At 49.7% G+C, this 26,533-nt stretch overlaps 1 protein-coding gene across 1 annotated transcript; it reads right to left on the reverse strand.

Moving 5' to 3' along the window:
• Positions 1 to 1,101: 1,101 nt before the first annotated feature.
• KLHDC8A (kelch domain containing 8A) lies at positions 1,102 to 21,317 on the reverse strand. The gene is made up of 7 exons (XM_074034266.1): positions 20,944 to 21,317; positions 16,625 to 16,716; positions 8,006 to 8,570; positions 4,645 to 4,809; positions 4,201 to 4,416; positions 3,501 to 3,602; positions 1,102 to 2,589 (listed from the first exon to the last, which is right to left on the reverse strand). The coding sequence occupies exons 3-7, from the start codon at positions 8,379 to 8,381 to the stop codon at positions 2,396 to 2,398; spliced, it is 1,053 nt and encodes a 350-aa protein (XP_073890367.1). The 5' UTR covers positions 8,382 to 8,570; positions 16,625 to 16,716; positions 20,944 to 21,317; the 3' UTR covers positions 1,102 to 2,395.
• Between the last annotated feature and the right edge of the window lie 5,216 nt (positions 21,318 to 26,533).

Genomic DNA, 26,533 nt, shown 5'->3' on the forward strand with positions numbered 1-26,533 from the left:
CGAGGCCTGGGCCAGGCCATCTTACCCCAGATCCTGTGCTGCCCCTGTAGCACCATGAGGTACAGGATCACATGGCTTAACAGACATTCAGTATTTCCCTCATTCCTCAGTGAGGCACCCCTAAAGTCTTTCCAGAATGGACTTCCAAGGGGTGAGTCCTTAGCAGATACCAGCTCCAGCCCTGAGTTACCCTCACAGATTCCAGCGGCTAATTCAACCTTTTAGAGCTCTCTGTACTCCCAAGGTTCTGTCTGACCATTTAAAAATGGTTCACTGTCTGGGAATGGTGGCTGAGGGTTGTAATCTAGCACTTTGGGAGGCCAAGGCAGGAGGATCACTTGAGTCTAGGGCCAGTTACTTGGGAGGCTGGGGTGGGAGGATTGCTTGAGCCCGGCTGGAGGGTGCAGTGAACCCTGGTCGCGCCACTGCACTCCAGCCTGGACAATAGAGCAAGATCCTGCCTCAAAAAAAAGTTCAGCCGTATCCATGCATATGGGACCACTTTGTGTGCCTGGAAATGCCCCCTCCCATAAGGCTTGGGTTTCTCTTGGAAGGGGTGGAGGCACCCCTGTTGCTAAACACCTTTCTTGGGTAGGGGATTGAGGAGACAGGATGCCTTTGGAAGAGCATCCCCTAACGCACAGTTCCATCATCCCTTATAGTATCTGCAGCTCCTCCAGCTCCTGTTTCTATCAATTACTTCAAGGGCTCAACTCATAGGGATCCAGAAACAGCAGGGGAGGCCTCTCTGCAGTCTCCCCACTAGGGGGCAGCAGTGGCTACCGGAGGCCTCCCAGCCCGGGGAGGGGAAGGGAAATGCTGGGCCAGCAGGTGGCAGTGCCCTTCTTGGACAGAAGTAAGGAAAAAGTCCAAGTACCAAGAGAAAGGGACGGGAAAAAAATCCGTATCCTGTAAAGACCCAGGTTCCACTTGTCCTTGAAGATTGAACTGAAGGTGTCACACTCCCTCCCTCCAGGAGGCTCCCTAGACCCCTCAGATCCAGAGAGGTGATCCTCCTCTGTTCCTGCCTCCTGGAGGAATGAATTACACTATCACCTGATGAGTGATACCTGACTCCTCCAGAACCCTTCAGGGCAGGCATTTTATTCATCATTTATTTTAAAAATAACTGAGAGTCAGAAACAGATGCTAAGAGGAGGCACATTCTTCGAGTTTTTTAAAAGAACCCTTTCTACTTTGGATAGGACAAAAATGAGCTTTGGCTGAATGAACTGAGACTAGACATAAGAAGGACTGAGCTGCTGATGAGTTCTGAATGGAAGATTAACATGCAGTCTCAAGGCAGGAGAAGAAGAATATGTGCTATTTTCCTGGGAGTGGGGTAACTGGTGGTGGCTGTGAGAAGGCAGAGCTCTTCAGAGGGGACAGCCAAGAACAGGTGGTCACTGGGGGCCCTCCTTAGCCTGAGAATGCCGGAGGGATTGTTTTATGGGGTCCTTCCTGCCCCTCAAGACACCCTTCTGCCCCACCCCCACACCAGGGTGCTAGAGAAGTTAGGAATATAGATTTTAATCATTGTGCTGCTGCTATTAACCAGAGTGCAATTAATCCATCTTTTGTGGATTTTGATGCCACAGTGTAAATGAGAAGGTTTCACACAGAAACCCTCTGGGGGCCTTCGGTGACAAAAGGGCTAGGCCTCTGGTGGGGAGGGGGTGGAAGAAGGTGAAGTGGAATTAGGAGAGATGTGGGGAGCAGACCCATGGCTGGGAGACTGCTCCTTCTCCACCATCACATGCCCAGCAAGGACCCCAAGAGGAAGGGATTCTTCCTGCCATGGCCTGGGCTGTCCAAGTGAGCCTGACTTCCCTTCCAAGGCAGCTGCCTCTAGCTTCATGTCCAATTCTCGCTGAGTAGATGAGGTCCAGGGTAGGCCCACAGTTGACCACCAAATGGTGAAGAGATATAAACCAAGGGAGGAGAAAGGGGTTTGGAACCCCCAATCATTCTCCATTTTTCATCCTAAGCAACCTTAAAACTAGTTTAGAGCTGGGGAAAGACAGCAACAGCAGTTTATCCTCTCTGTCAGAACTGCTCTACCTGCCTCCTGGAGATGGGGGTGGGGGGAGGTGGGACTCACAGGAGGGAGAGGTAGGAAATATTCCTGTGCCCTTCTGTGCCTGTGCAGTAAGTGGAGACTCTCTTCAGAGTCAGCTCTGCAGCTGGTTGAGTCATCTGTGCCTCTTACAGTTTTCTGAGATTGGTAGGATTTGGAGCTATAGAGAGGTCACTTAGAGCCCCAAGGCCAGACTCCACTGGCTGCTAACAGGAGCTGACATTCTGGGAAGCAGCCCTGACTGCTTGGACAAGATCATTCCTCATGTCAAGAGTGAAGTGATATGGTCCAGCACAAAGGTACTGGACCCAGAGACAGCTAGGAGTCAGAGACACACAGGGCCTCCACTGCGTCACTCAGACCCTGGTTGACACCTCCCACGGCGAGGAGGCAGTTCTTGACGACTATGCTGGAGCAGGCACAGCGGGGTGTGGGCATGGCAGGGAGGATCTCCCATTTGTTCTTCCCTGGGTGGAATGCTTCCGCCGTCTCCAAGACAGTGGGTTGATTCCCTGAAAGTGTCAAGGGAATCAGACCTTACAAAGGAGTCCAACCGCCAATCCACGCCCCACAGACACCCCATCTTCCTCCCTTGGGCACCCACAAGCAGAAGCCAAGCAAGGTCAACTTCCTTGGCTACAGGATTACTCCCTTTACTAAGCCAGTGGCTTTTGTCAAGCAGCCACTTTGTCCCTCCTACCTTCTTCCTTTCTGTCTCTTTAAGAGTAAGCTTTCTTTCCCTACCCATTGCTTTTCACCAGAGCTTTCTAGCACACTACTGACTCACTGCTGCCCTTTCTTAAAAAAGCTACCGACATGGCCTAGCTCATACAGTTCCTTCATGCATGAGTAAAGTGGGAGTTTGTCCACACTAAGTAGATTTCGGGTACCTGGAAGCCCTGCTGCCTGGACCTCTCTTCCTTGATGATGAGGGACTTCTCACTTTAGAGTCCCTCCTTCAAAATACCAGTAATCTCTGGCAGAGTTAATATATCAAATCCAAGATTCATCTGTTGAACTTATTTAATCAGATTGCTTTCCTGTTCCATGATTGGGCTGGGTATCCAAGGAGAAGAGATTGGTCAGAGGAAGACCAAGGCTAATCCCCTCCACATTTTGTCTCCAGTCATGCCCATTTAGGGATCTGTGCTCAGCAAGCCTGTGCTGCACGGCTATGGGTGTCCCTCATTCTCTCTGCGTCACAGTTTCCCCCGTGTAGGAGGACAGAAAGGCCACACCTGGGGCCCATAGTGGATAGGTAATATCCAGGCTGGAAGAAAGGGAGTGCTTTGAATTTTTTGGAGTAAAGTGGTAGGCAGGTGATCTGCAAGGAGCCAGTACCCTTTCCTGCATATGCAAAGTGCCAAGGATCCACCGAGCACCAGAACCACAATAAATTCCAGCCTGAAAGTGCCATCCTTACCAAGTCCCCCAGCCACTATGACCCGTCCACTCAGAGAGCCAGCCACAAAGTCTGCCCGCCGCTTCTTGAGGAAGAACGATCGTTCCATCTTCAGCCATCCCCCTATAGGCCATGGATAATGGTGGGTTATATAGAGAGAATGAGATACAGACCACTCCCACCAAATACAGATTGTGGCCCAAATAGCTTTCACCCTGGGCAGTGTCTTCACTCTATTTATCCTTTATGCTTGGGGAGTACACAGTTCCTCCTGCTGTTTGAAATTCTCTGCGGCTTCCCCCTCTCCCATGCTTGCTGCTCTGTAAGGCATCATCATCCCCTACAATGAATCACCTTGACTTTTGCTTAGGAGGCTAATAGAGGCAGTGAGGGTAGGAGTCAGGATCCTTCTGTTTCTCCATCAGTAAAAAGTAAGAAAAATCCCTCTCTGACCTGGTCCTGTGTGAATATTGTAAGAAAAGACAATATAGGTAGAAAAGGGGCTTTGAAAAAAATCAACCAAGCAAAAAGGGGAACTATAGCAATGAAGGAATTTGATTCCAAGAGTAGCCCTGAGTGGAGAGGGGTGCTGAGACTTCCGAGAAGCTTGCTCAGCTGGGTAAACGGCCCTGGAAGATGGCTGGAATGGGTGTAAGGGATGGGGAGCCAGCCAGAAGGGCAGTGGGCAGCCAGAGCTTCCTGGGGAAGGTGACCAGCTCACCCTGTTCCATGTCAAACACGTCCATCGTCCGCAGGAACTTGGGCTGCCGGTAGAGGCGACCTTGCCGCAGGCCTCCCAGGCTGTACAAGTGGCTGTCCAGGGTCACAAAGCTGGAGAAGGCCCGCTTACAGGGAATGTTGGGAAACTTGGTCCAGGAGCGAGTCTCGATGTCAAAGACCTCGAAAGCGTTGACTGCGTACTTGGACTGTCGTCCCCCTGGGGGCCAGAGCAGGATAGAGGTTGGGCAGAAGGTTGTCCCTGAGGACAGGGACAGCGAAAAGGTTTCCCCTTTTGACAGTTATTCATACAGGAAGCTCCCGGTGGGCTGGGCAGTGTGATTATCCCCAGTACCAATGAGATGCTCAGCACACAGGCACTGCTTCCCATGGGAACTGAGCCAAGGGAAGGAAGGAGGGCAGGTATAGAACAGTAACCCATCCTTACCCAGCACGTAGATCTTGGAGCCTCGGAGGAAGGAGGTGGCAGCATATCTCGGGGTGGGCATGGGTGCTAGCGACACCCACATGTCCTTGAGCATGTCATAGTGTTGGAGGTGGCTGTGTGGACGTAGGTCCAGGCCCATCCCGCCTGCTGCATATACTCGGTAATCTAAGAAGAAAGGCCATACATGCCCCTGGCTTAGCTCACAGGTACATCAAGACGGGCCCACCAGCATCCATTGCCTCCCATGGCCAGGCCAAGCTTTCAACCACTGCTCAGCCAGAGTGAGTCATATTTGTATCAGTGTGGTTGATAGCACCATTCAAAGAAGTCCCTGCTACAGCTGAGCCTGAGAGCCTGTTTTTGTTTGTTTGTTTTTTAATTTAGATATGATCTCATTCTGTCATCCAAGCTGGAGTGTGGCATAATCCATAATTACGGTTCACTGCAACCTTGACCTCCTGGGCTCAAGAGATCTTCCCACCTCAGCCTCCCAAGTAGCTATGGTGGCATGTACTACAGGTCCATGCCACCATACCCGGCTAATTTTTGTATTTTTTGTAGAGACAGGGTTTTGCCATGTTGCCTAGGCTGGCCTCGAACTCTGGGGCTCAAGCAATCCTCTTGCCTCAACCTTGCAAAGTGCTGGGATTGCAGGTGTGAACCACTGCGCCCAGCTGCCTGGGTGTTTTGAAGCGATGGAATGACTACATGCCTTAGTCTTCCTTAGTGTCCAGCCCTTTGGCTAAGCCTGAAACACTGTATGAAGTCTAGGCCTGGAAAACCCTTTGCAGGTCTTGTCCCCTTCACTGTCCTCCTCCCTGGGCAGCCAGAGGGGAAGCCAAAGAGGACAGGTATTCTTTTTTTTTGAGAGAGAGTCTTGTCTTGTCACCCAGGCTGGAGTGCAATGGCATGATCTCAGCTCACTGCAACCTCTGCCTCTCAAGTTCAAGCGATTCTCCTGCCTCAGCCTCCAGAGTAGCTGGGATTACAGATGCCTGCCACCACACCTGGTTACTTTTTTTTGTATTTTTAGTAGAGATGGGGTTTCACCGTGTTGGCCAGGCTGGTCTCGAACTCCTTACCTCAGGTGATCCGCCCACCTTGGCCTCCCAAAGTGTGGAGATTACAGGCATGAGCCACCACGCCTGGCCTCAACGAGTAGAGATATTCTTCTGATGCCCTTTCCCCAGGCATTCACAAACTGGAATTTTTTAGATATGGCAGGGGCCTTTAGAAATAAGATGAGTCATGCTGTCACTGGCCTATGGGACACTGGACTGCTGCTGGTCTCTCTGTGTCTGCCAGCCCCATGAGGGAATACCATCTTCCTTCACACATTGGGAGACTTGTGGGATCCAGGAGTCACTTCGACTAAATGAGATAGGGCTAGGGGCGAATGAGGGTGAAGCTTTGGAGAGAGTGCTGGCCCCTTTAAGAAACCGTGCCTAGGAAGTGAGCTGGGGTACTTTGAGAAGTGAGTCTCCTCTCATTCTCTACTACTCATGACTGTGGGTGGTCTTTCAAAGGACTTCACTACACCAGAGAGGATGGGCAAGGCATCTGTGTTTCCCTGGTTCTCACCCCAGGACCTCCTGAGCCTCTCTTTCTCAGGGAGCCACCCCTGCCTGGGATTCTGTCTGCCAGCAGCCAGTCCTCACTGCTTCTGGCTCCAGGAGGCCTTTATTCTTAAGGTGATTGTAGGGATGAGTACTATTTCCTCCTACTTTCCAATCTTACTGGAAAAAAAAATGCCAACCCTAGCCTGAGGCTGGAAGATGGTGCCTGCTAATGAGGAATTCACCTTGCACAAGCTCCACCCATCCCATCCTGTGTTACTTGAAACACCTCCTCCTGGAAATCCTCCCATCCACTCCTCACTACTATTTTTGTGCCCAATTCTTACTCTTCGTTTCAGAACCATCTGGGTGTCCCTGAACTACAAGGCTGGGTCGACAGCACCGGCTCAGTGCCTCCTGAATGATGGCACTTCTGTCACCCTATTCCATCACCCTAATTGCCACGTTACTGAATAATCTTTGTTTCTTTCAATAGATTGTAGGCCCTTGAGAATCTGTTAAATCTATAGCCCCAGCATCTGGCACAATGCCTGGCACACAGGCATGTAAATGCTTATTAAACTAACTCTCGAACTCATTCAGTGCCATAGTAAGAGCACAGATTCAATCATCACTATCTGTGTCACCTCAGACCAGTGGTTTAACTAACTCTTTGGGCCTTACACTGCTTCTCTCTAAAATCAGAGTAATACCAGCACTTACCTCATTGGATAGGTTGTGAGAATCAAAGGGGTTAATGTATGCAAAGCACCAATGGTAAGGATTCAATGAACGTTAGTTCTTAATCTTTCAAGACCACTTATCGAGGCCTGGGATGTAGATGTACTTTTTCCCTCCCTTGCTCTCTGTAGGCCTCCAGGCCTTCCATCCTTCTTACTGGGAGGTCACAGAAGCCCCACTGGCTGTGCTGCCATGCGGGATTCTGCACAGGAGTTTCTCTCTGGTCACCTTCATTGGTCAGATCCAGGCTCCTGAAGGCAGGGAACAGATCTTCTGCCTCTTTCCTTCCTTCCTTGAGCCTGGCACTGTGCCAGGGACAGAGCAGGTGCTCAAGAAATACTGGTTCCCAATCTACAGTAGATTCCCAATCTACATGCAGCTAGTATGGTTTAGCAGAAGAGGGAGGGAGGAAAAGGAGAGGGAGGGAGGAAAAGGAGAGGGAGGGAAGGTTGCACCCCACTGCAAGCCTCTGCTGCTCAGGTGTGTCTGACCTTGGTGTCTCCTCATTCCCATTGAACCATCTCCCACAAAACCCTTTGTGTTTTAGCAAAAGAGCTTTCAGAGTTCTAGGTTCTGGGCTGTACTAGGCGTGAAAAGAATGAAATGAGGTGCTTTGAGAAAGGAAAATGGGAATCACAAAACCATGTAGTGAGGACATGCATGCGCTGAGGACTTAGTGAAATGGGCAAGACGTTTCAGGAGCACAACCCCCAAGAACATTCTGGTCTCCATTAAGCATCTCTGAGACTGGGAGGCAGAGGGGGAGGTTGAAGGTGGAAGAGGCCCCTGGAATCAGATCCCAAAGCCCTCTCAGTGGGGCCTGGTGACGCTACAAGGATGGAGTGAGCATTGTCAGGACCCCAAATAGGTGTCTGGGGGTGGTGGCACCTGCAAGGCAGGTTTCAGGGGCTGGGGTGTGGCGGCGGGAGGTGCAGGCATTCTGCTGAACGCATGCGGTCTGCAGAAACATGGCACTAAACTCCACAGCCCACAGCAAAGGCGTGTTTCCCTCGTGGCCCCCCACTTCCTTCTCTCTGGCCGCCCTCAGCCCTGGCCCCACTTGCCTTTGGCTGTGACAGAAATGCCCATGGCGGCCTCACGCAGCATGCTCCTCTTCTTCCACTTGCCCTCATCGATGTTGTACATCTCCACGACCTTCAGGGGCAACTGATTGGTGCCCACGCCCCCAATCACCATGATCCGCTTCCCCAGGGCGGTGACGGCCACCCCCGCCCGGGCTGTGGGCAGCGGGGGCAAGGCGGTCCACTGGTCGGCCTCGGGGGAGTAGACCTCGAAGCAGTCCATGGGGACGCCGTTGTCGTCACATCCCCCGATGGCATAGACCTGGCCCCCGGTCTCCAGCAGGGAGCAGTAGACCCGGCGGCTGGGCAGTGGCGCCAGGCGCTTCCACTGGAAGTCCTTGACGTTAGGCACCTCCATGGCAGCCTCGGGGAGCGCCCGGGCGCCGGGAGAGGTGCGAGCGCGGGGGTCCACCGGCTACTCGGCGCCGGCTCCCACGGCCCCTCTGGCCACCTCCATCGGGCTCTCGAGCGCCAGCCCCAGCCAGACGCCGGCCAGTACTTCACTGTGCTCCGAGTCTCAGCGGTCCGGCGGCGTCCACGCCTGGCCCTGCGGGAGGAACGCGGCGAATCAAGGGCAGCCGGGGCCACGCGCCCTCCAGCAGGCACCAGGCGGGCTCGGCAGCCCCTGGTCAACTTCACCGGGAAGACGCGGCGGCGGAGGGCGCCCCCCGGCGGCGGCACCACGCCCTGCACCGATTGGTCCCCGCCCCCTCCCCACCCGCTGCTCGGACACTGCCGGAGCGCGCCACGGGCCGGGGCTTTCAGGGGTTCCGGGCGCCGGGCAGTCCCCGGGCGGAGGAAGGAGTTAGCGTCTCTCGGCGTCTACGCCTCTCTTCCCCCGCGCCCCCTCCCGGCAGTCTCGGCGCCCCCGCCCCCGCATCACTTACGCTGCCAGGCCCCGGGAGCGCGGCGGCGAGGCGCAGACGACGCATCACCGGGGAGCCCGGAGCCCCCGCCCGGCTGCACGGGAGCCGGGGAGAGGGCGCTCTGTCCTTCCCCAGTCCGCGCGCCGCTGTCACACATGCAGATGAGGAGATGAAGTGAACAGCAGGAAGGAGAAGCGGAGCCGCCGCCGGGGAGGAAGCCGGCGAGCCCGCTCCGCTCGGTCCCCATCCACAGCCACCACACCTGTGCAGGAATCCGCGTGCGTCCCGGGACACAGCGTGCTGTGACCTCTTTACAGAAGCCCCGCCGCCCGGGCCCCCGGGGAAGCGCTCACCTTGTCTACAGGGTCAAGGAAAGCAGGGCACTAGAACCAAGCACCCAGATGACGGGCACAGACTCCCTCCGGTGTGGGGGCGGGCTTTTGTGTTTGTTTTGGATGAAGAGGCAGAGAGTCCAATTACCCAGTTTATCTACAGTACACAGACGCAGTTCGTGACAGGCTGACTCAATAGCCAGCTTTGCTTGGGGGGAGGTATTATCATATAGTTTAACCTCATGGAAACAACTTATGTGGGTGCGATGCACGCAGACCTGGCACAGGTACTTTCAAATATAACATATACACCCACTTGCACATAGATGCGTAACTTACACATCACCCTCCCCCCCGAAATAGACACATCAACAGAGACACTGACCAACGATGCACAGACAGACATGTGGACACAGCCAGAGACACCAACATAGACAAACACACACAGGCAGTTTTTCCATCTGCCACACACATGCACAACCCACCACCGCCACCATCACCGTTCACAAGCTTTAGGAAGGGGAAACCTGATGATCAAATCTCCGTCCCCGGCACCAACCCACAGAGCTTGACAAACAATCCTTGCAAGCCACCCTGTAATACCCTTTACAGGACAGTAGCCCCCAGTAACAAAGGTGCCCATGAGGCCAGAGAACCACCTGGTCTGGTGGACTGCAAGGCCGATGGGATCTTCCTCCTACCTGGTTCTCTCAAATGTAGCCAAGTCTTGAAAGACCCAGGCTTGGGAGGCTGGAGACCTGGGTTTGAATCTTGCCTCTGAAACTTGTTTAACTACTCTAAGTCTCAGTTTCTTATACAGATAGATAGATAGATAGATCTATATCTATATATTTTTTGATAGATCCATATCTATATATTTTTTAAACTGCAGTTTTAATTTTGAGAAAATTTTAGATTCACATGCAGCTGTAAGAAAAAATACCCTTTACCCAGTTTCTCCCAATGGCAACATCTTACAAAACTATAGTACAGTATATATCAACTATATAGTACAGTATATATCAACCAGGGTTTTGAAATTGATCAGTCAAGATACAATAGTTCCGGCCGGGTGAGGTAGCTCATACCTGTAATCCAGGCACTTTGGGAGGCCCAGGCAAGCAGATCACTTGAGGTCAGGAGTTACAGACCAGCCTGGCCAACATGGTGAAACCCCATCTCTACTAAGAATACAAAAAAATTAGCCAGGCATGGTGGCATGCGCCTGTAGTCCCAACTACTTGGGAGACTGAGGTAGGAGGTTCACCTGAACCTGGGAAGCAGAGATTGCAGTGAGCCAATACTGCGCCACTGCACTCCAGCCTGGGTGACAGAGCAAGACTCTGTCTAAAAAAAAAAAAAAAAAAACAACAACAACAAACCTTCCACCCTCAAAATTATACAATCGAGGTGGGGTTTGGTGGCTCACGCCTGTAATCCTAGCACTTTGGGTTGCTGAGGCAGGTGGATCACCTGAGGTCAGGAATTCGAGACCAGCCTGGCCAACATGGTGAAATCTCGTCTCTACTAAAAATACAAAATTAACTGGGTGCAGTGACGCATACCTGTGATCCCAACTACTCAGGAGGCAGAGGCAGGAGAATCACTTGAACCTGGGAGGCAGAGGTTTCAGCAAGCTGAGACTGTACCATTGCACTCCATCCAATGGGCCCATTTTACTACTTTGAGTTCTTGGCTTAAAAATTCCACGTTTTTTAGTTTGAATTCTCTGTGCTTACAAAGTAAACACCTCTAGAACCTTCACAGAGGACGGCTGTGTCTGTTTTCCCTATTCAATCAGAACTCATAAATTCCAAAAGCATGGGGTGTGAATTAATGAAATTTCACGGAAACACTGAACATTTCCCTTTCGTCCTAGGAGTCTCTAACTGCCTGGAGAAATAGGGAACGGACATTTACCTCAGCTTGAACTGTCTTCACAAAATCAGAACGGGTGATCGGAAAGATTTAAAGCCATAGACCTTCCTCAAAAGGGCTTGTTGGAGTCCATCCTCAGCCTCTTTTGCCCACTGAGCCTTCTACCAAAGCAGTGAGGCCAGGCTTCTTAAATGAGCCCTCACCACCCCAGCTGGGGCAGCTTAATAAGCAGACAGAGTTCCACACTGTATGTTATATTTGTGTCACCTGTTGAGATCATCTAAGCCCTTGCATGTCCATTTTCTCGTAATCTTAAAACAGCCCTGGGAGGGGTTGCCAGGTAGGTATCGGTATCCACTTTTGACAGATGAGGAATTTGAGCCTTAATGAGATGAAGTGACTTACTTAGGACCATGCAGGCCATTCAGGGTGGGTCCAAGGTATGAATTCCAAATCCAGTACTCCTTCACTTTATCACAATTAAATCGCAAATGAAAGAATTGTGCCTTATGAATGAAACCAAGCAGGTCTACTCTCCACTTGGCTTCTGGTCTTTATTCCACTGCGGTGAAGAAAGGAGCCTAGGCTCCCAAGGATATTTCAGCGGCTGCCCATACTGTTTGTGCCAGGCAGTGCAGGTAAGGAAGTGCTGGAATCCAGCCTTAGAATAGGCCCCCATTCTAAACTAAGGCTCATATCCTACAGGCACCATCTTCTGTGCAGACTGTGGGATCTAGGGACTCAGACCCTTGGAAAAGTACTAAGAACAGGATGTCTTCCAGACCATGACCTAATTGCTTGTTCTGGAAGTCCTGGCTTCTCTCCATCTCCCCCATCTCTCTTCCTCTCCGCCAGGTAACATCCTTTAGTCCTTACACTGAGTGCACATCGAGGAAGCTTGTAACCTAGCAACTGCCACTTAAGATTCCCTGAGTCACCTGTGGTTTCCACTGCCTGGGCTGAGTGCACCAAGATGGGGCCTTAAGGAGTGCCAAGCAGAGGGAGAGTGTCCAGTGACTCCTTTGATCCCTCCCCACCCTATTCTAGTGTGTAACCATTTTGCTGGTCAGGAAGTTCTTCCTCATGTCAAATCTAAATCCTTCTTGCTCTAAAATCTTGCATAACATTGAGCCAGGGTTTCTCTTTTGCCTTAAAAGGGGTTTGAGTTTTTAGGCTGGATGAGGTGGCTCATGCCTGTAATCCCAGCACTTGGGGAGGCTGAGGCATGTGACTATATGACCCCAGGAGTTCGAGACCAGCCTCAAAAACATAGCGAGACCCTGTCTCTATAAAAAATAAAAGTTATCCAAGCTTTGTGGCACGTAATCCTAGCTACTAGGGAGGCTGAGGTGGGAGGATCACTTGAGCCCAGGAACTAGAGGCTTCAGTGAACCAAGATTGTCCCACTGCACTCCAGCTTGGGTGACACAGCAAGACTCTGTCTCTCTTAAAAAAAAAAAAAAAAAGTGTTAGATTTTTTGCCTTGGTCACAAGGTAGGGTGGGAGGTTGGGGAATTAGCGGGGGGGGGGGGGGGGGAAGTCATAAAAGCCTCTAAAGATTAGGCCTTTGGTGCTGTGGAGTCTTTATTATAGATATTGATGCATCAATCAAACTTGGGGATGCTCGGCCCCAGAAAAAGTCACTCAGTACATTTTGGGTTTTGGTTTTTTGTTTTTTTTTTTTTTAAAAAGATGGGGTCTTGCGATATTGCCCAAGCTGGATTTGAACTCCTGAGGTCAAGTCATCTTCTTGCCTCAGCCTCCTGAGTAGCAGGGATTACAGGCATGCACCACCTTGGCAGGCTCAGTAAGTCTTGGATTTGTTAAGGTCTAATTTACATACAATGAAATGCACAGTTTTACTCAGTCTCTGTTGTCTGGTAGGCATTCAGCAGGATCCTGTCTTCACCAAACTGCGGTACCTTAAGGGGAAATTGGGGGTGTTGTGGGGGACAGTTCCTTCCCAATAAACCAGGCAGATTCATGGATGCAGTAACTGTGGGAAGGGTTTCAAGGTCTGGTGGAATTCCAAGTGTAGGGAACATTTTGGGGGGATAGGAGGAAAGAGGAGTTGTTTAGTGATTAGCTGCTCCTTAGCCCTCCCTAGAAATACTCTGTACCGGAGTGCCCTCTGCAGGGAACCACGCTGGCTGGAGGCGCACACCAGGAACTCCCCGAGGCCAGGATCACCTTCTTTATGCAGTTTTCTTTCTGCAGCACCCCACAGACCATGTGGTCAGCATCAGGCAGGCTGGATCTGAATCCTGGTGCAGCCACCTCCTAGCTGTGTGACTATGCACAAGTCACTTACGTCCTTGAATCTGAGTGTCCTCATCTGTGAAAAAGGGAATAAGAAAATCTACTTTCTAGAAGGAGGTGCCAGGCATAGTTCCTGGGCATGTGGTAGGTACCTCGTAAAGACTAGTGTCTTTCTTCCCTTTGCGATGGCAAGTTTCTGTACCTCTGACTTTCAGGGTAGTGTGTCCCCCAAAGCAGGTGCCAGTTTCACAAGATAGGCAGCCTTACCAGGGCCCACACCCTCCTGTAGCCAATCACTTCTGGGCCTGTGTCTTAGACCGGATATCTTTTCTCCTAGCTAGCTGAAATCTCATCTGCTGCAACCTAAATTGCATTCTAATCTGGAGAACAGCTGTGCCCTTCCTTTAGCTAATCACCTTCTCATTCCTTACCAGAAGCGTGGTCCTTATTCAGGGAGTGGGGAGTGAGGCTGACTCATCCAATTAGGACTGAGGCTGCCAGCAGACCAAGGAAAGGGTAGTTCCTCCCCCAGCATAGAGAAGCCTCATTAGGGCCTCCTCCCCACCAGTCCCAACATCAGCCCAGAGGAAGGATTTAGAGCTCACGTGGACTTGATGGGAGATGGCATGACACAGTTGCCAGCAGTCAGAACCAGGATCTGTATGTGATCACGTGGCACTGCTGCCCTGCAGGTGGAGGGCTGGAGTCCTGCAGAATGGCCTTAGCTATTCAAGTTCCCTTCCTGACCACGCAGCCTTGATTGGAGAGTTGAATCAGCCACATTCCTTCAGCTATCCGCCCTGCTCCCTCCCGCTCCAGTGCTTAGCTGGTGCCTGGAACCTAGAGAGGCTTAGTGGGTATCCGTTAAAGAATGCATCTGTTCATCTGTAAGCACCTTCCTGCCTACTTAGGTAAAATTGGGACATTGGAAAGTGGACCCCAGATATGGGATGATGGGTGAAGGGAGGGGGTCATCTTCGTTTTCAGACTCAGGAGTTGCACAAGGTAGAGAAGAAAGGGTTGGGAAACCGCACACTCCTCTGCTGTTTACTGCGTGCGGGAAGGGATGCTTCTCAAAGACCTCAGCTACTTCCCTGTGCTTATTGAGGAAGTCGTGAGAGGAAATGGGGCTTACAATAAAGCCTGAGGATTTGAGTTATAAACAAGGAAGAATTTCCTGACCAGCGTGTCAGAAACTTGAAACACCAGCATGAGGTGAGGTGAGAGGCCACGGAGCCACCTCCTCCTCTATTGCCACCCGGTGCATACTAGAAAGACATAGGACAGTCAGAAGACCTCTGCTACATCGTGTTACAATGTAGGCTATGACCTCCAGCCTACGTTTTGTTGTAACCAGCCTGTGCAACTATGGGCAAGTCATATCCATTCTGGTACCTGTCAAATTAGAAGGAAGGAAGGTGAGGAAGAAAGCAGCTGGGGTCCCTCCCAGCTGTAGTGTTCTGTACTCCTGGGGTGCTATACAGGCTGGGAAGCCCTAGAGAAAGAAGCATTTAGCCATAGTGACAAAGCAGCAGATTCTAGAACGAACATCCTCACATTCTGCCAGGTGATACAATCGCGGAGGTCTGGCCCCACCAGCTCTCACAAGCGCTGCCAGCTACCCCAGGTCCGGTCACCAGTGAGGACTTTATCAGGGCTTCCCCTGGACACTCTCTCTTGCTACCACCACCCTCCTTTCTCTCCAATCAGCCCAGGACAAGGGAGTGCCTTGTGACAGCTGCAGCTGTGGCAAATGAGCTGGCTCCCTGTAGACGCTGGGCACCCACCTGGATGCCTTATCATGCTTCCTGTTGGGTTCTGACCTTTCTGGGGTGCCTGCTTCCAGGAGAGTATGCAAGGGTTGCAGAGGACGCAAGGGCTCAGGTCATCCTGACCTGGCTCTTTCTCTAAAAGTGAAAATGCGCCCATTTGTCCCAGGTCATCAGGCTGGGGCCCTTAGGGGGCCTAATCTTCACCCCTTCTCATGAGGAGGACAGCAGAGCCTTTATGGAGGCAGCTCTGCAGAGGAGAAGAGGCTATAGGCTGGGGAAGGCTGCAGCAGACCACTCAGACGCGGCTCTTTAAATGCCCATTAGTAAGTTAATATTACCATTTCCAAAGTCAGCAGCATCCTCCATTCTTCTTAATTAAAAAGAGCTCCATGTCCTGGCAGAGCTGAGAGAGGGCTCTGAATGATTTACACACCAGCGCTACTGCTTCCAGTTGGGAAATCAGCAAGGAAGATTGATTGGCAGCTGGGCCAGCCTGCCTGTCACGATGGTGTGCATGCCTACGTGTGCATGTGTGTGTATGCATGCATGTGTATGTGTGTGGGCGTGCATGTGTGTGTGTGTGCTGAGGCACTGGGAGCTGGCTCTCTTGCTGGCAGGCTCTGAATGAGCAGGGCCGCAGACCCACAGTCCAGCCCATGGAGCTCTGTAAGCCTAGAGGTAGGGCCTGCTAGAAACAAAAGGCTACACAAAAGGCTGGCCTGCTCGCTCATCCTCTTCCTAGCAAAACTGCCTTATCTGGAGGACAAAAGCTCATTTGTTGTCTTGTCCCCACCCAGGACAGAAGGGGTCACTCCCGGAAGATTCCTCTTGTTTCCACGTAGAGCTTCCTCACTTGGTACATAGGATATATTGGACTTTTATTTGATCATCACTGCTCACTTTAAGACGAGACTTTCTCGGCTGGGCGCGGTGGCTCATGCCTGTAATCCCAACACTTTGGGAGGCCGAGGTGGGCGGATCACCTGAGGTCGGGGGTTTGAGACCAGCCTGATCAACATGGAGAAACCCTGTCTCTACTAAAAATACAAAAATTAGCCAGGTATGGTGGCGCATGCCTGTAATCCCAGCTACTCAGAAGGCTGAGGCAGGAGAATTGCTTGAACCCGGGAGTTGGAGGTTGCAGTGAGCCGAGATGGTGCCATTGCACTCCAGCCTGGGCAATAAGAGCGAAACTCCGTCTCAAAAAGGCTTTCTCATGGCCCACCTCCCGCCTCTCTTTCCTTGCCTCCCTCCTAACTCCAAATTTTGTCTGACCCTGACATCCAGCGGGATCCAAGACTCTGGGCCCTTTATGGGGCTGAGAAGGGGATGACGAGGTTCACAGTTTAGGCTGTTTAGGCTGGCATGACACTCTGCCTGGGCCCTCCAAAGAGCTGGGAAGTGAGATCAGTCACCCTGAAAGGTCCCAGGCCTCTTTGCCTCTCTCACCAGGCCTTGGGGCAGCCTTGTTGTCCGTCCCATGCCTCTACTCACCTCTAAGAGCCCACCAGCCTCCCTGGGCGCCAGAGAGGGAGGTCCTGCTCACTCTCCAGATGGAAGGAAGTGCCTGGTCACTGGGGCAGGACCTGTACAGAGGTAGGGAGTGGCTTTTGCTCTCTCCTCACCTCTCCCCTTCTCCTCTGGCACTTCACACACACACACACACATACACACACACACACACACACACCCCTTGTCCCCAGAGAAAGGACCAGGCAGAGGCACACTGGAGAAGAGGGGGTGGGGACTGGAGCACAGGAATCATCCAGTGCTTTGCTTTCACCCCCGCTCCCTAGGGAGACGGCAATCTGCCGCAGCAGCAAGGTTGCCATCTGGCATGCTGACCTGTGCTCTCTGTGCTGGAGACAGGAGAGGCGGGGGACCCGTGATGGGCTGGCTGCGAGTGCCTTGTGTGTATGTGTGTCTAAGAAGCCATGAGAGTCCGGAAAGGTGAGAACCAGGCCAAGGGGGTGAATCAAAGGATCTGCCTGTCCTTATCACTCGGCACTCCCGGGGCTGGTGGGTGTGTACCTGAGGATCTCTAAGGAGCCCCAGGGAGGCTGCATTTCTCTCCCAGTGAAGGAGGGAGTGGCAGGGCCTTGGCCCTTGAGCATCCTCCTATAGTCTGTCACCAGGAGAATGTGGCTGCCTGCTTAGCACCCAGGAACCGCCAGTCCATCCCCGCACATCGCTAGGCAAGAAACAGAGTGACACTTCTATTCACACCCAGACCTAACAACTGCCTCCACGAGGAACCACTAGGGATACCGTGTGTCCTTTGTTCCTCCCTAGTCCTGGCCCAGAAAGGACTATTTTCTTCCTTGGATGACATCTCCCTGCTTTGGTCTCAGTCTTGGAAGTTATGTTCTGAGAGATTCCTTGATACAAGTCCCCGCTAAATCACAGGTTCTACCTCAGTGCAGGAGACAGCAAACTATGACGAGGGCCAACCCTGGCCTGCTGCCTGTTTCTGTGTGGCCTGAAATCTAAGAACGATTTTTACATTTTTAAATGATTGGGGAAAAAATCAAAAGAAAAATATTTTGGGATACATGAAAGTGATATGAAATTCACATTTCAGCATCTATAAATAAAGTTATATTGGAACACAGCCACACTCATTCATTTACGTGTTGTCTATGGCGGCTTTCCCACTACGACAGCAGAGTGGAGTAGTTGCAACAGAGAGCGCATGGCCCGCAAAGTGTAAAATATTTACTATCTGACCCTTTACAGAAAATGTTTGTGCCCTCCCCCGGACCTCAGGCTGTTTTAAGGGAACAAGGGGAATGCCACCTTATTCTTTTCATTTTTTGTTTTCTTGTTTGCATGATACAGGGTCTCTGTCGCCCAGGCTGGAGTGCAGTGGCACCATCATGGCTCACTGCAGGCTCCTGGGCCCAGTCGATCCTCCTGCCTCAGCCTCCTGAGTAGCTGGGACTATAGACACGCACCACTCCCAGCTTGCCACCTTATTCTTGAACATACTTCGCACCACCGTGGCATGTTAAGTTGACAAGGCAATATCTAGTGGCAATAAAGGAAATGAACATTTTGAGGGCCCTTCCTGTATACCAAGGACATTTTCTCTGTTTATCACATAATCTCTACAACGACCTTGAGAGAAACAAGCACTAAGAGGTCTGTTTACATAATGAAGGAATGGGGAAGATTAGGAAACTCGCCAAAGCTATTAGAGTTAGGCAGAACAGGATCCTGGATTCAAACTCAGATCTGCGTAACCCCACAGCCCATATCCTCTCCAGGCCACCAGATTCTAAGATGACCACCAGCAGTCCAGCGAGGACCCACCCAAATGGCTGCTGGTTTGGGCTGCCCCCATGAACAGGCAGGGCAGTTGGAACTTAGGCTTTAGGGACCCAGGCCCCACCTCAGCTCCCTCCACCTCAGAGCCTGGTCCTGAGCTTGGGCCACAGGCAAGTCAACAACAGTGACGGCTCCACGTCAGCACCATCTCCCTTTTCTTGCCTTCTTCCTCAACCTTTGCTATCTATTTTCATCACCTTTTAGCTTTCCTTTGGGAAGATTAAATTTGCATTTAAATAGAAAACCTCTTGAATGACTCTGGTGTAACGTTAAAGTACTAATTACAAATTCATTCCTCTTTAAAAATTAAAGCACTTCAGTTCATCTCAGGGGTGATGGACAGCAGCAGAAACGCTTGGTATTGATGTGTCATGAATATTGAGCTGTTTATTGCAAAGTGCTTACAATCCCCCACCAGCAGAGGGCAGACAGGAGATGTTCTCAAGACCTATGCGGGAGATGTCTTGGGAGCCTAAAATCTGCTAAAAATAAATATCCGAAAGCAGTAATCTTTGAGAGAAAATAGAAGATGGCCAGTGGGATGGAAGCTGCTGGGGGTAGGGTGGGAGCACCCAGAAGTCCTCAGGTTGCCAGTTTGCTCAGTTGCTTATAAGTGTCTCAAGGCAGGTGCATATCTGTTGTATTCACCACTCTTTCCCATCAGCAAAACTAATGCCTGGCATTCAGTGGGGACCCAAGAAATATTTGCTGAATGAATGAGTGAATGAATGAATGAATGGATGAATAAGGCAATTAATCATGATGGGCGAGATCATTCATTCAACTACTATAGTGAGTCAGGCATTGCACTTGATAATTTACATAAGTCTCTTTGTTAAATGATTGATTCCTTTGGATTTTTCCCAGGACCATGCAGATGACACACAAATTCTCCTTTCTCCTGAAGAATTGCACTTGGTATTTTACCTCCCGATTTCACAGGTGACAAACAAACTCAGAGAGGTGAAGCGATTAGCCTCAGAGCACCCAGTTCAATCTGAAGCTCAGCCAGGACCTGAATGCTGGTCTCAGGCTCTGAGCCTGGCTCTCTATGAAGTGTATCACTCCCCCTCATCCTGGTGCTGGGCTGGTTATTCCAGTGTTCACAGTGTCACACCCTAATCTTGGCCCTTGTCCTCAAGATGCTGGGAGCCCAAAGTCCAGTCCAGCCTCTCAGCCAGGCTTAATGTCTGGGCTCCAGCCAAACCACTCTATTGCCTGATGCCCAATAGGCCTTTCATTTCCTGCCTCCATGCCTGGCTTTGTGCTTTCTGCTTCATATGCTCCGTCCTGCTTGTTGACATCCTATTCATCCTCAGGGCTTGGCCCGAATGCCGCCTCCTCCATGCCTTGCATGATCCCTGCAGGCAAGAGTCATTTTTCCCTTTTCTATAGAACTTCCTCTGTAACTGTGTTAGCATGATAATAACCACCACCCATTATTCTCAACACCACACTACATTCTTTACATATTTTGTATAATTTGAACCACATAAAAAGCCAATAATAATAACAATAATAATCATTAACAAGTATATGGTGCTCAGTATGTGTCATGAACTGATCAGAGTTTTATGTGCGTGTGAGTTGTGTGTATGTATAATTTAGCCTATAAAGTAGGTACTATTATTATTGTCATTTTACAAAGGTGAAAACTGAAATTTAGAGAAGTTAAATGACTTGTCCAAGGTCACACAACCAGAACAGGGATGTGAATTCCAGCTTGTCTGGCCCCAGAATCCCCATACCTATCTATGTAGATATTCTTTCTTACCAGGTGGTAAGCAATGGAAGGCAGGAACCATGTTATGTGCCATGGTCGTCAAAGCACAATCCCTTCAGAGCCAAGTGTATCAATATGTGTGTACATAGTAGATATTCCATAAGTTTTAAAAATCTTAATTTTAGACGCAGGGGACATGTGTGCAGGTTTGTCACAAGGGTGTATTTTGTGATGCTGCGGTTTGGGTTTCTATTGATCCCATCACCTGGATAGTGAACATAGTAACCTAATAGGAAGTTTTTCAGCCCTTGTCCCCCTCCCTCCCTCCTTTTTGAGTCCCCAGCGTCTATTGTTCCCATCTTGATGTCCATCTGCGTACAGGGTTTACCTCCCACATTTGTAAGTGAGAATATGCAATATTTGGTTTTCTGTTTGATATTCCATAAAGTTGAGCCGAATTCGGATCAGAAGCCAGAAGTTCTGGAGGTTGGCTGTATGTTGGTCAGTCTGTGCCCTGGACAGCAATCTTTGGTGTTAATTAGCTGGGTTAAGACCAGGTGGGAAGAAACCTTTAACTTCAAAGCCAGAGAGGCCCAGCTGAGGAGAAAAAGCCCTTGAAGACCCTTGCCCCTCCTGACCCCCATGCCAGCCTGTCTGACCTGGGCAGCCCTCCTCTCACGGACACCACTGCCTATCTCCCCACCACCAGGCACTCAGAATGCCAAGACATCACTCTGCATAGATGGATTGAAATAAAACTTACCTGACTAGGGGGAAAAGGAGGACACCCGGCGATCATCTGCAAAAGACAAAGAAGGGGAGGGGCCTGGAGAGGGTCGAGCAGGTGTTGGCTTTGAGGCTTGTCCTAGGAGCAGACTGGGAATAGAGTCGGCAAGGTCCCCAGGGTCCCCAGGGCTTCCTCCACAATTGATGAGTCCACTGCTGCTGCCTCTGGCTGATCGACTGGGATGCAGCCAGGCCTCTATGCACAGGGCATGAGGCCAGCCCTGCCCTGAATGCACAGAAACTTGGGGTCCCTGAGTTCCAGGAGGCGTGACCCCCCTACTGAGAGGGCCTTAGCCAGCTCATCAGAGCCCCAGTGTCTCCGTGCCTCTCCCTCCACCCAGTCTCAGCTACAAAGAGAGCGGGTGAGGGGGCGGACACGCTCACACACACAGACAATAACTACCATGGAAACTAACCAACAAAAAGAAGATTTAGGGAGCCGGACTCCTCTGCCAGATGGGAGAGAATGGAGGGAAGAGAGAAAGGGGCTGTCCTTTGCAACGCTGCCAGTTATGCAAAGGGCAAATATGCACCTCAGCCCTAATCCAACAATTGCAGATTTTTCCCTCCTCTGGGGTGGGGCTGTGGGTAAAAAGCAGAGAAGTGGGTTGACCTTTTTATATGAAGGTCCCAAAAAGCCACGCCATACCTTTGCCTTTCCATGCACAGAGGAGGCATCAGTGGTCCAGCGTGGGTGCGAAATTCCCGAGGAAATGCTCAGCACCGCTGGCAAAGCGAAACTCGAAACTCGTTCCACAAAGCAACATGTTTTACCAGGTCAAGCTGAACCTCAGCGCAATTTGATCACTTTGCTTGGGCAGATGGCTTGAAGGACTTTCTTAGATGAAAATCCCTGTGTTTAGTGGGTAGCAAAACAAGGCTTTTCTTCAAGCCTAACCTTTTCTATCTATGATGTTAAAGCTGACTGCCCATAGTTTAAAGAAAGCCAGGGATGGAGGGGATGCTAGCATAGATATGGGACATGTGGCTTTCCTTCCGATGGCCTTTAGTTCTGTTTGGGGGGATTTTTCTCTCTGGGATAAAAGAAAATCTAATGAGGGAACTTAAAAAAAATTCTCTGGAAGTACTGTAAGGGAAATAAAGTAATCTGAACATCGGAAATCCTGCTCTAACTCTTTAGCTGTGTGACCTTGGGGTTTCTTCATTTGTAAAATGGGACCAATGGGGTTGTAGAGAGGAATAAATGAGGTAATATGTGTAACGTGCTTAGAACGGTGCCTGGCTCATAGTATTTGCTGTTATTATTGCTATTGTTGTTAATCTTTCTGATCCTCCCTTTCCTCAGCTATAAAATTGAGCCAGTGACACCAATCTCTCATAGAGATTGAATGTGAGGATGAATCATGCCGTTATAACTGATAGAGTGGTGGTTATATGGGTGTATACATTTGTCAAAACCCATCAAACTGTGGGTTTTATTGTGTGTAATTTATACCTCAATTTTTAAAAATATAGGTTTATATCACCAGGTAAAGCAGCCATGAGAATCTAGAACATAGGAAATATTTATTCCCTTCTTCTTCCCTAGCCATCTTTTCAGGAAGAGAGGAAAGAGAAAGTGAATGTTAGAAGTAAGAAGTAAAATAGAGAATTGCTGGGCGCAGTAGCTCATGCCCATAATCCCAGCACTTTGGGAGGCCAAGGTGGGAGGATCACTTGAGACTAGTCTGGGCAACATGGCAAAACCCCACCTCTACAGGAAATACAAAAATTAGCCAGGTATGGTGGTGTGTACCTTGGTCCCAGCTACTTGGGAGGCTGAAGTGGGAGGATCATTTGAGCCTGAGGAAGTTGAGGCTGCAGTGAACTGAGAACATGCCACTGCATGCCAGCTGGGTGACAGAGTAAGACCCTGTCTCAAAAAAAAAGTAAAAAGGAGGATTGCATAGGCAAGAGGCCATATTGATTTTGTAGGTAACAGGCCACCTATTGAGACTCAGATATTCTGGCTATTTCCTGAGGCTTGAATATCAGTCTCTCAGCTGCAGAGGCAACACCTGGGTAACTGAGTTGCCTTTATTAACACTCTCCTAATTTCATAACCTGGTATAAGAAAGTGAACTGCACTGCAGGGTGCTTCCTACATCTGTTCCGGAAGCCTTTTCATCACTATTACTTCTCCACCACAATTATCCCTTTGTCTCCCAGACTCCCTGCTGGGCTGCACTTTGGTTCCTGAACAAGGTGACCTGGGGACCACTGGCTGCAGGGTATCACTCCTAATGAAGTGTTGGCCAGGGCAGACAGCTATCCATCAGAACAGCCCACAATGAACTGAGTTAGATATACATGGAAAAGACTGCTACAACCTAATTAAAGAGGAATTGTGTGTGTGTGTGCGTGTGTGTGTGTGTGTGTGTGTGTGTGTGTGTGTGAAGGGACTGGGAGGATGGAGAATAGTATGTAATTAAGAATCAAGTAAAGGTAATCCTTAGAGATAGACTATAGACCTCAAGCTAACAGCTTGCCTGAACCATAGCTGCTTGGGTGATAGTGGAGATTGGAGTCATGCTGCCAAGTGGTCCTAAACCAAAGGGAAACTTGCCGTTTGTCTCTGTTTGTTCTATGGGGTGAAGTCTATAAATAAATAAATAAGATAATTCACGTCTGAGAACAATTTAAACTCAATTTGTAAATATCCGTTCTAAGCAAATATGGATGGACGATGGCTCTTCTGTTCTGTTTGAGGTTACAAGATTGAAAAACAGGCAAATGCAAAGATGATGATAAAGAGCCTTCAAAGACGAAATCCTTTCAGGATCATGACTTTCATCTCTCCAGAAATGTTTATATCTAGGGACAGGGGAGAAAGGAGGATGAGTTCAGATTGTGATAACTAAGATAATCACTAAGATGATTGTAGCCCTACATTACAATTCTTGAATGTCAGACCCTGGAGATGAAGAGATCTAACATTTAGCCCAGAACCTTTCCAATGATGAAAACAAGCAACAACTCTTTTGGCATTGATCTGATATTCAGTGACACAATAAAGTTTGTTCCAGCCGAAATTAGCAGGCTGGGGTCCAGGTTAAAAAGCAAACAAAGAAAGCAGCCAGAGGCAGCTGGGATTCTGGGACAGAGATAAGTCACAAAGCTGGGTTTATCTGCAGGGGTCAGGATTGATCAGCTCAGTGTGTATTTCCAAGGCTCTTCTCTACTCAGCCACCCCTCCCCACTCAAAAAACAAGAGGCCCACACCGAAATACAAAAAGGTGCTGGATCTAAAATCCTGCCTAATTTAAGCTCTGCTCACAAAGGAGGCCAGAGAGCAGAGGGAGGGGTGGAAATCAAATAAGTAAATGTCAGCCCTGCAGTTGGGTAGAAGCCATTAGCCAGGCAGAGCATCCAATTAGAAGCCATTGAATTAGAGCAGTGAAAGAAGGGCCTCACGTCAGAGGACACTGCGGGGAGGGCCGGCACAAGTGGGCAGGAAGGAACGCGGGGTGGCGATCAATGGAGGATTACCGGAAGATGTGCAAATGGCAGGAACAGATGTCTTCCAAATGACAGGGCACCCGGTCCAGATACTCTACATAAAATGCCCACATGGTTCCTTTGTCCTCCCCCAAATTCTGTCTGAGGGAGTCCAGCCATCTCATGGGCTATTTTGGAAAACACTTCTCCCTTTTGCCTCAACCCAGAGATAAAATGGGCAGCTCTCAGCCACTCTCAGATTAATCCGAACAGACAAAGGAGGGGAGCAAATCCCTTGGCAAATGGTGCCTGGGAGATTTCATTTTTCCGCTTTGCAGTACAAACCTACTCAAACAGATGCTAAAATACAAAGCAAAGTTTGTTCACATGGAGATGTTTTCATTTAAAACTATAATATTACTTTATTTTGTAATCAGTAATTGTCAATGCTCAATCTTTTTTTTTTTTTTAAACAAATTCTCATTTCCTTGTTCAGAGAAGAAAAAGATTCACATTTCCTTCCTTTCTCCTAAATTGGAAGATTTCAGATTCAGTCTCTTAGAAGCCATATAATTTGCCTGGGATGCCCATGTGCCACTGATCCTAGAATTTAGGGAGAAAAGTCCACTCTGAAAATAAAAATAGAAAGTAGTTCTGATTCAGGACAATCGAGTCTTACGTATTCATTGAACAACCAGCTAATGGCACCTTCTGAGTACGCAGCATGAGCTGGCAGAGCACCTTGGTCTGGTGCTCAGGAAGCTTCCAGGCTCAGGCGGGGTTAAGACACAGGGCTCGCCTCTGCAGAGTGGAAGGAAGCATGTGCTATGGGACACATGATGGGTCTGTTCGTTGTGCTTTGGGAGTGGCGAGGAAGAAGTAATCATAACTATCAGAGGATGCCAGAGAAGACCTTGTGAGAGAAGTGGTCTTTGAGTGGGACCTTTGAAGAGGTGTCAGATTTGGGCCAAATTGAGAGGGAGGCGGACATTCCAAGCAGATACAGTGGATCCATGTTGCAGACTGGAGTGTGGCTGAGACTAACTGTAGGGCTGCCAGATACAACATGAGATTGCCCAGTTAAATTTGAATATTTAGGATATACCAAAAAATGATTTGTTGTTTGAAAATCAGATTTAAGTGAGTATCTTATTTTTTACCCACTGTCTACTATTCCTAGAAATTTCTTTTTGTTTTTGGTAGGATTGGGATCTCACTTTGTTGCCCAGGCTGGTCTGGAACTCCTGGACTCGACTGAACCTCCCACCTCAGCCTTCCAAAGTGCTGGAATTCCAGGCATGAGCCACCACACCTGGCCCAACATTTTTATTTCCTGAATCTGGCAACCTCACGACAACAGCAAATGACCACTCTCATACCTGGAGTCTCCTGCAGCCTCCCCAACTCCAAAGTTGCCTTGTGAGTTCTGAAAGGAACTGGGAATGGCAGCCCTTGCATGGATGTCATGTTAGACGACCAGGCACGGTGACTGACACCTGTAATCCCAGCTACTTGGGAGACTGAGGCAGGAAAATGGTTGAAGCCAGGAGTTCGAGACAAGCCTGGGCAACATAGAGAGACGCCTGCAACACCCCCTGCCCCCAATCTCTACCAAAAAAAAATTAGCCAGGCACAGTTACATGTGCTCGTAGTCCTAGCTGCTCAGGAGCCTGAGGCAGGAGGATCACTTGAGCCCAGGAGTTCAAGGCTGCAGTGAGCTATGATCACACATCATTGCATTCTAACCTGGGTGATAGAATAAGACCATGTCTCTTAAAAAAAAAAAAAAAAAAAAAAAGGCAAGGCTTCTCAGAAGGCAGTAGAGAGTCCTTGAAAGTTTTTGAGCCAAGAAGTGAAATGATCAGAGCAGTGTTTGGAATATTAATCTGACAGCAGCGTAAACAGTGTTTAGTCCAGAAGTTTTGTGATAAGGAGACCACACAGTCTTCCTTTGTGATTATTTGTGGGGCACCTACTATGTGCCAGACACAAGGGCACGATGGTGAAAAAGAAATGAATAGTTCCTGTCCTAGTGAAGCTTATGACTGAATAAATTAACAAGCAATTGATTTCAATAAAGGGCGGTGCATTTCATCAGAGAAGAACTTGGCCTACTTAGAAGATTATCA

Source organism: Macaca fascicularis, chromosome 1 (genome assembly GCF_037993035.2).
Source record: "Macaca fascicularis isolate 582-1 chromosome 1, T2T-MFA8v1.1".
Taxonomy (NCBI): Eukaryota; Metazoa; Chordata; class Mammalia; order Primates; family Cercopithecidae; genus Macaca; species Macaca fascicularis.

Bases quoted from the DNA above. Each gene is read 5' to 3' on its own strand.
- KLHDC8A (XM_074034266.1), bottom strand. From the start codon at position 8,381: ATGGAGGTGCCTAACGTCAAGGACTTCCAGTGGAAGCGCCTGGCGCCA. The intron at 4,810-8,005 runs GCAAGTGGGGCC...CTTTCTTCTTAG, and splicing joins CATTTCTGTCACAGCCAAAG to ATTACCGAGTATATGCAGCA. The intron at 4,417-4,644 runs GTAAGGATGGGT...TCTGGCCCCCAG, and splicing joins CTCCAAGATCTACGTGCTGG to GGGGACGACAGTCCAAGTAC.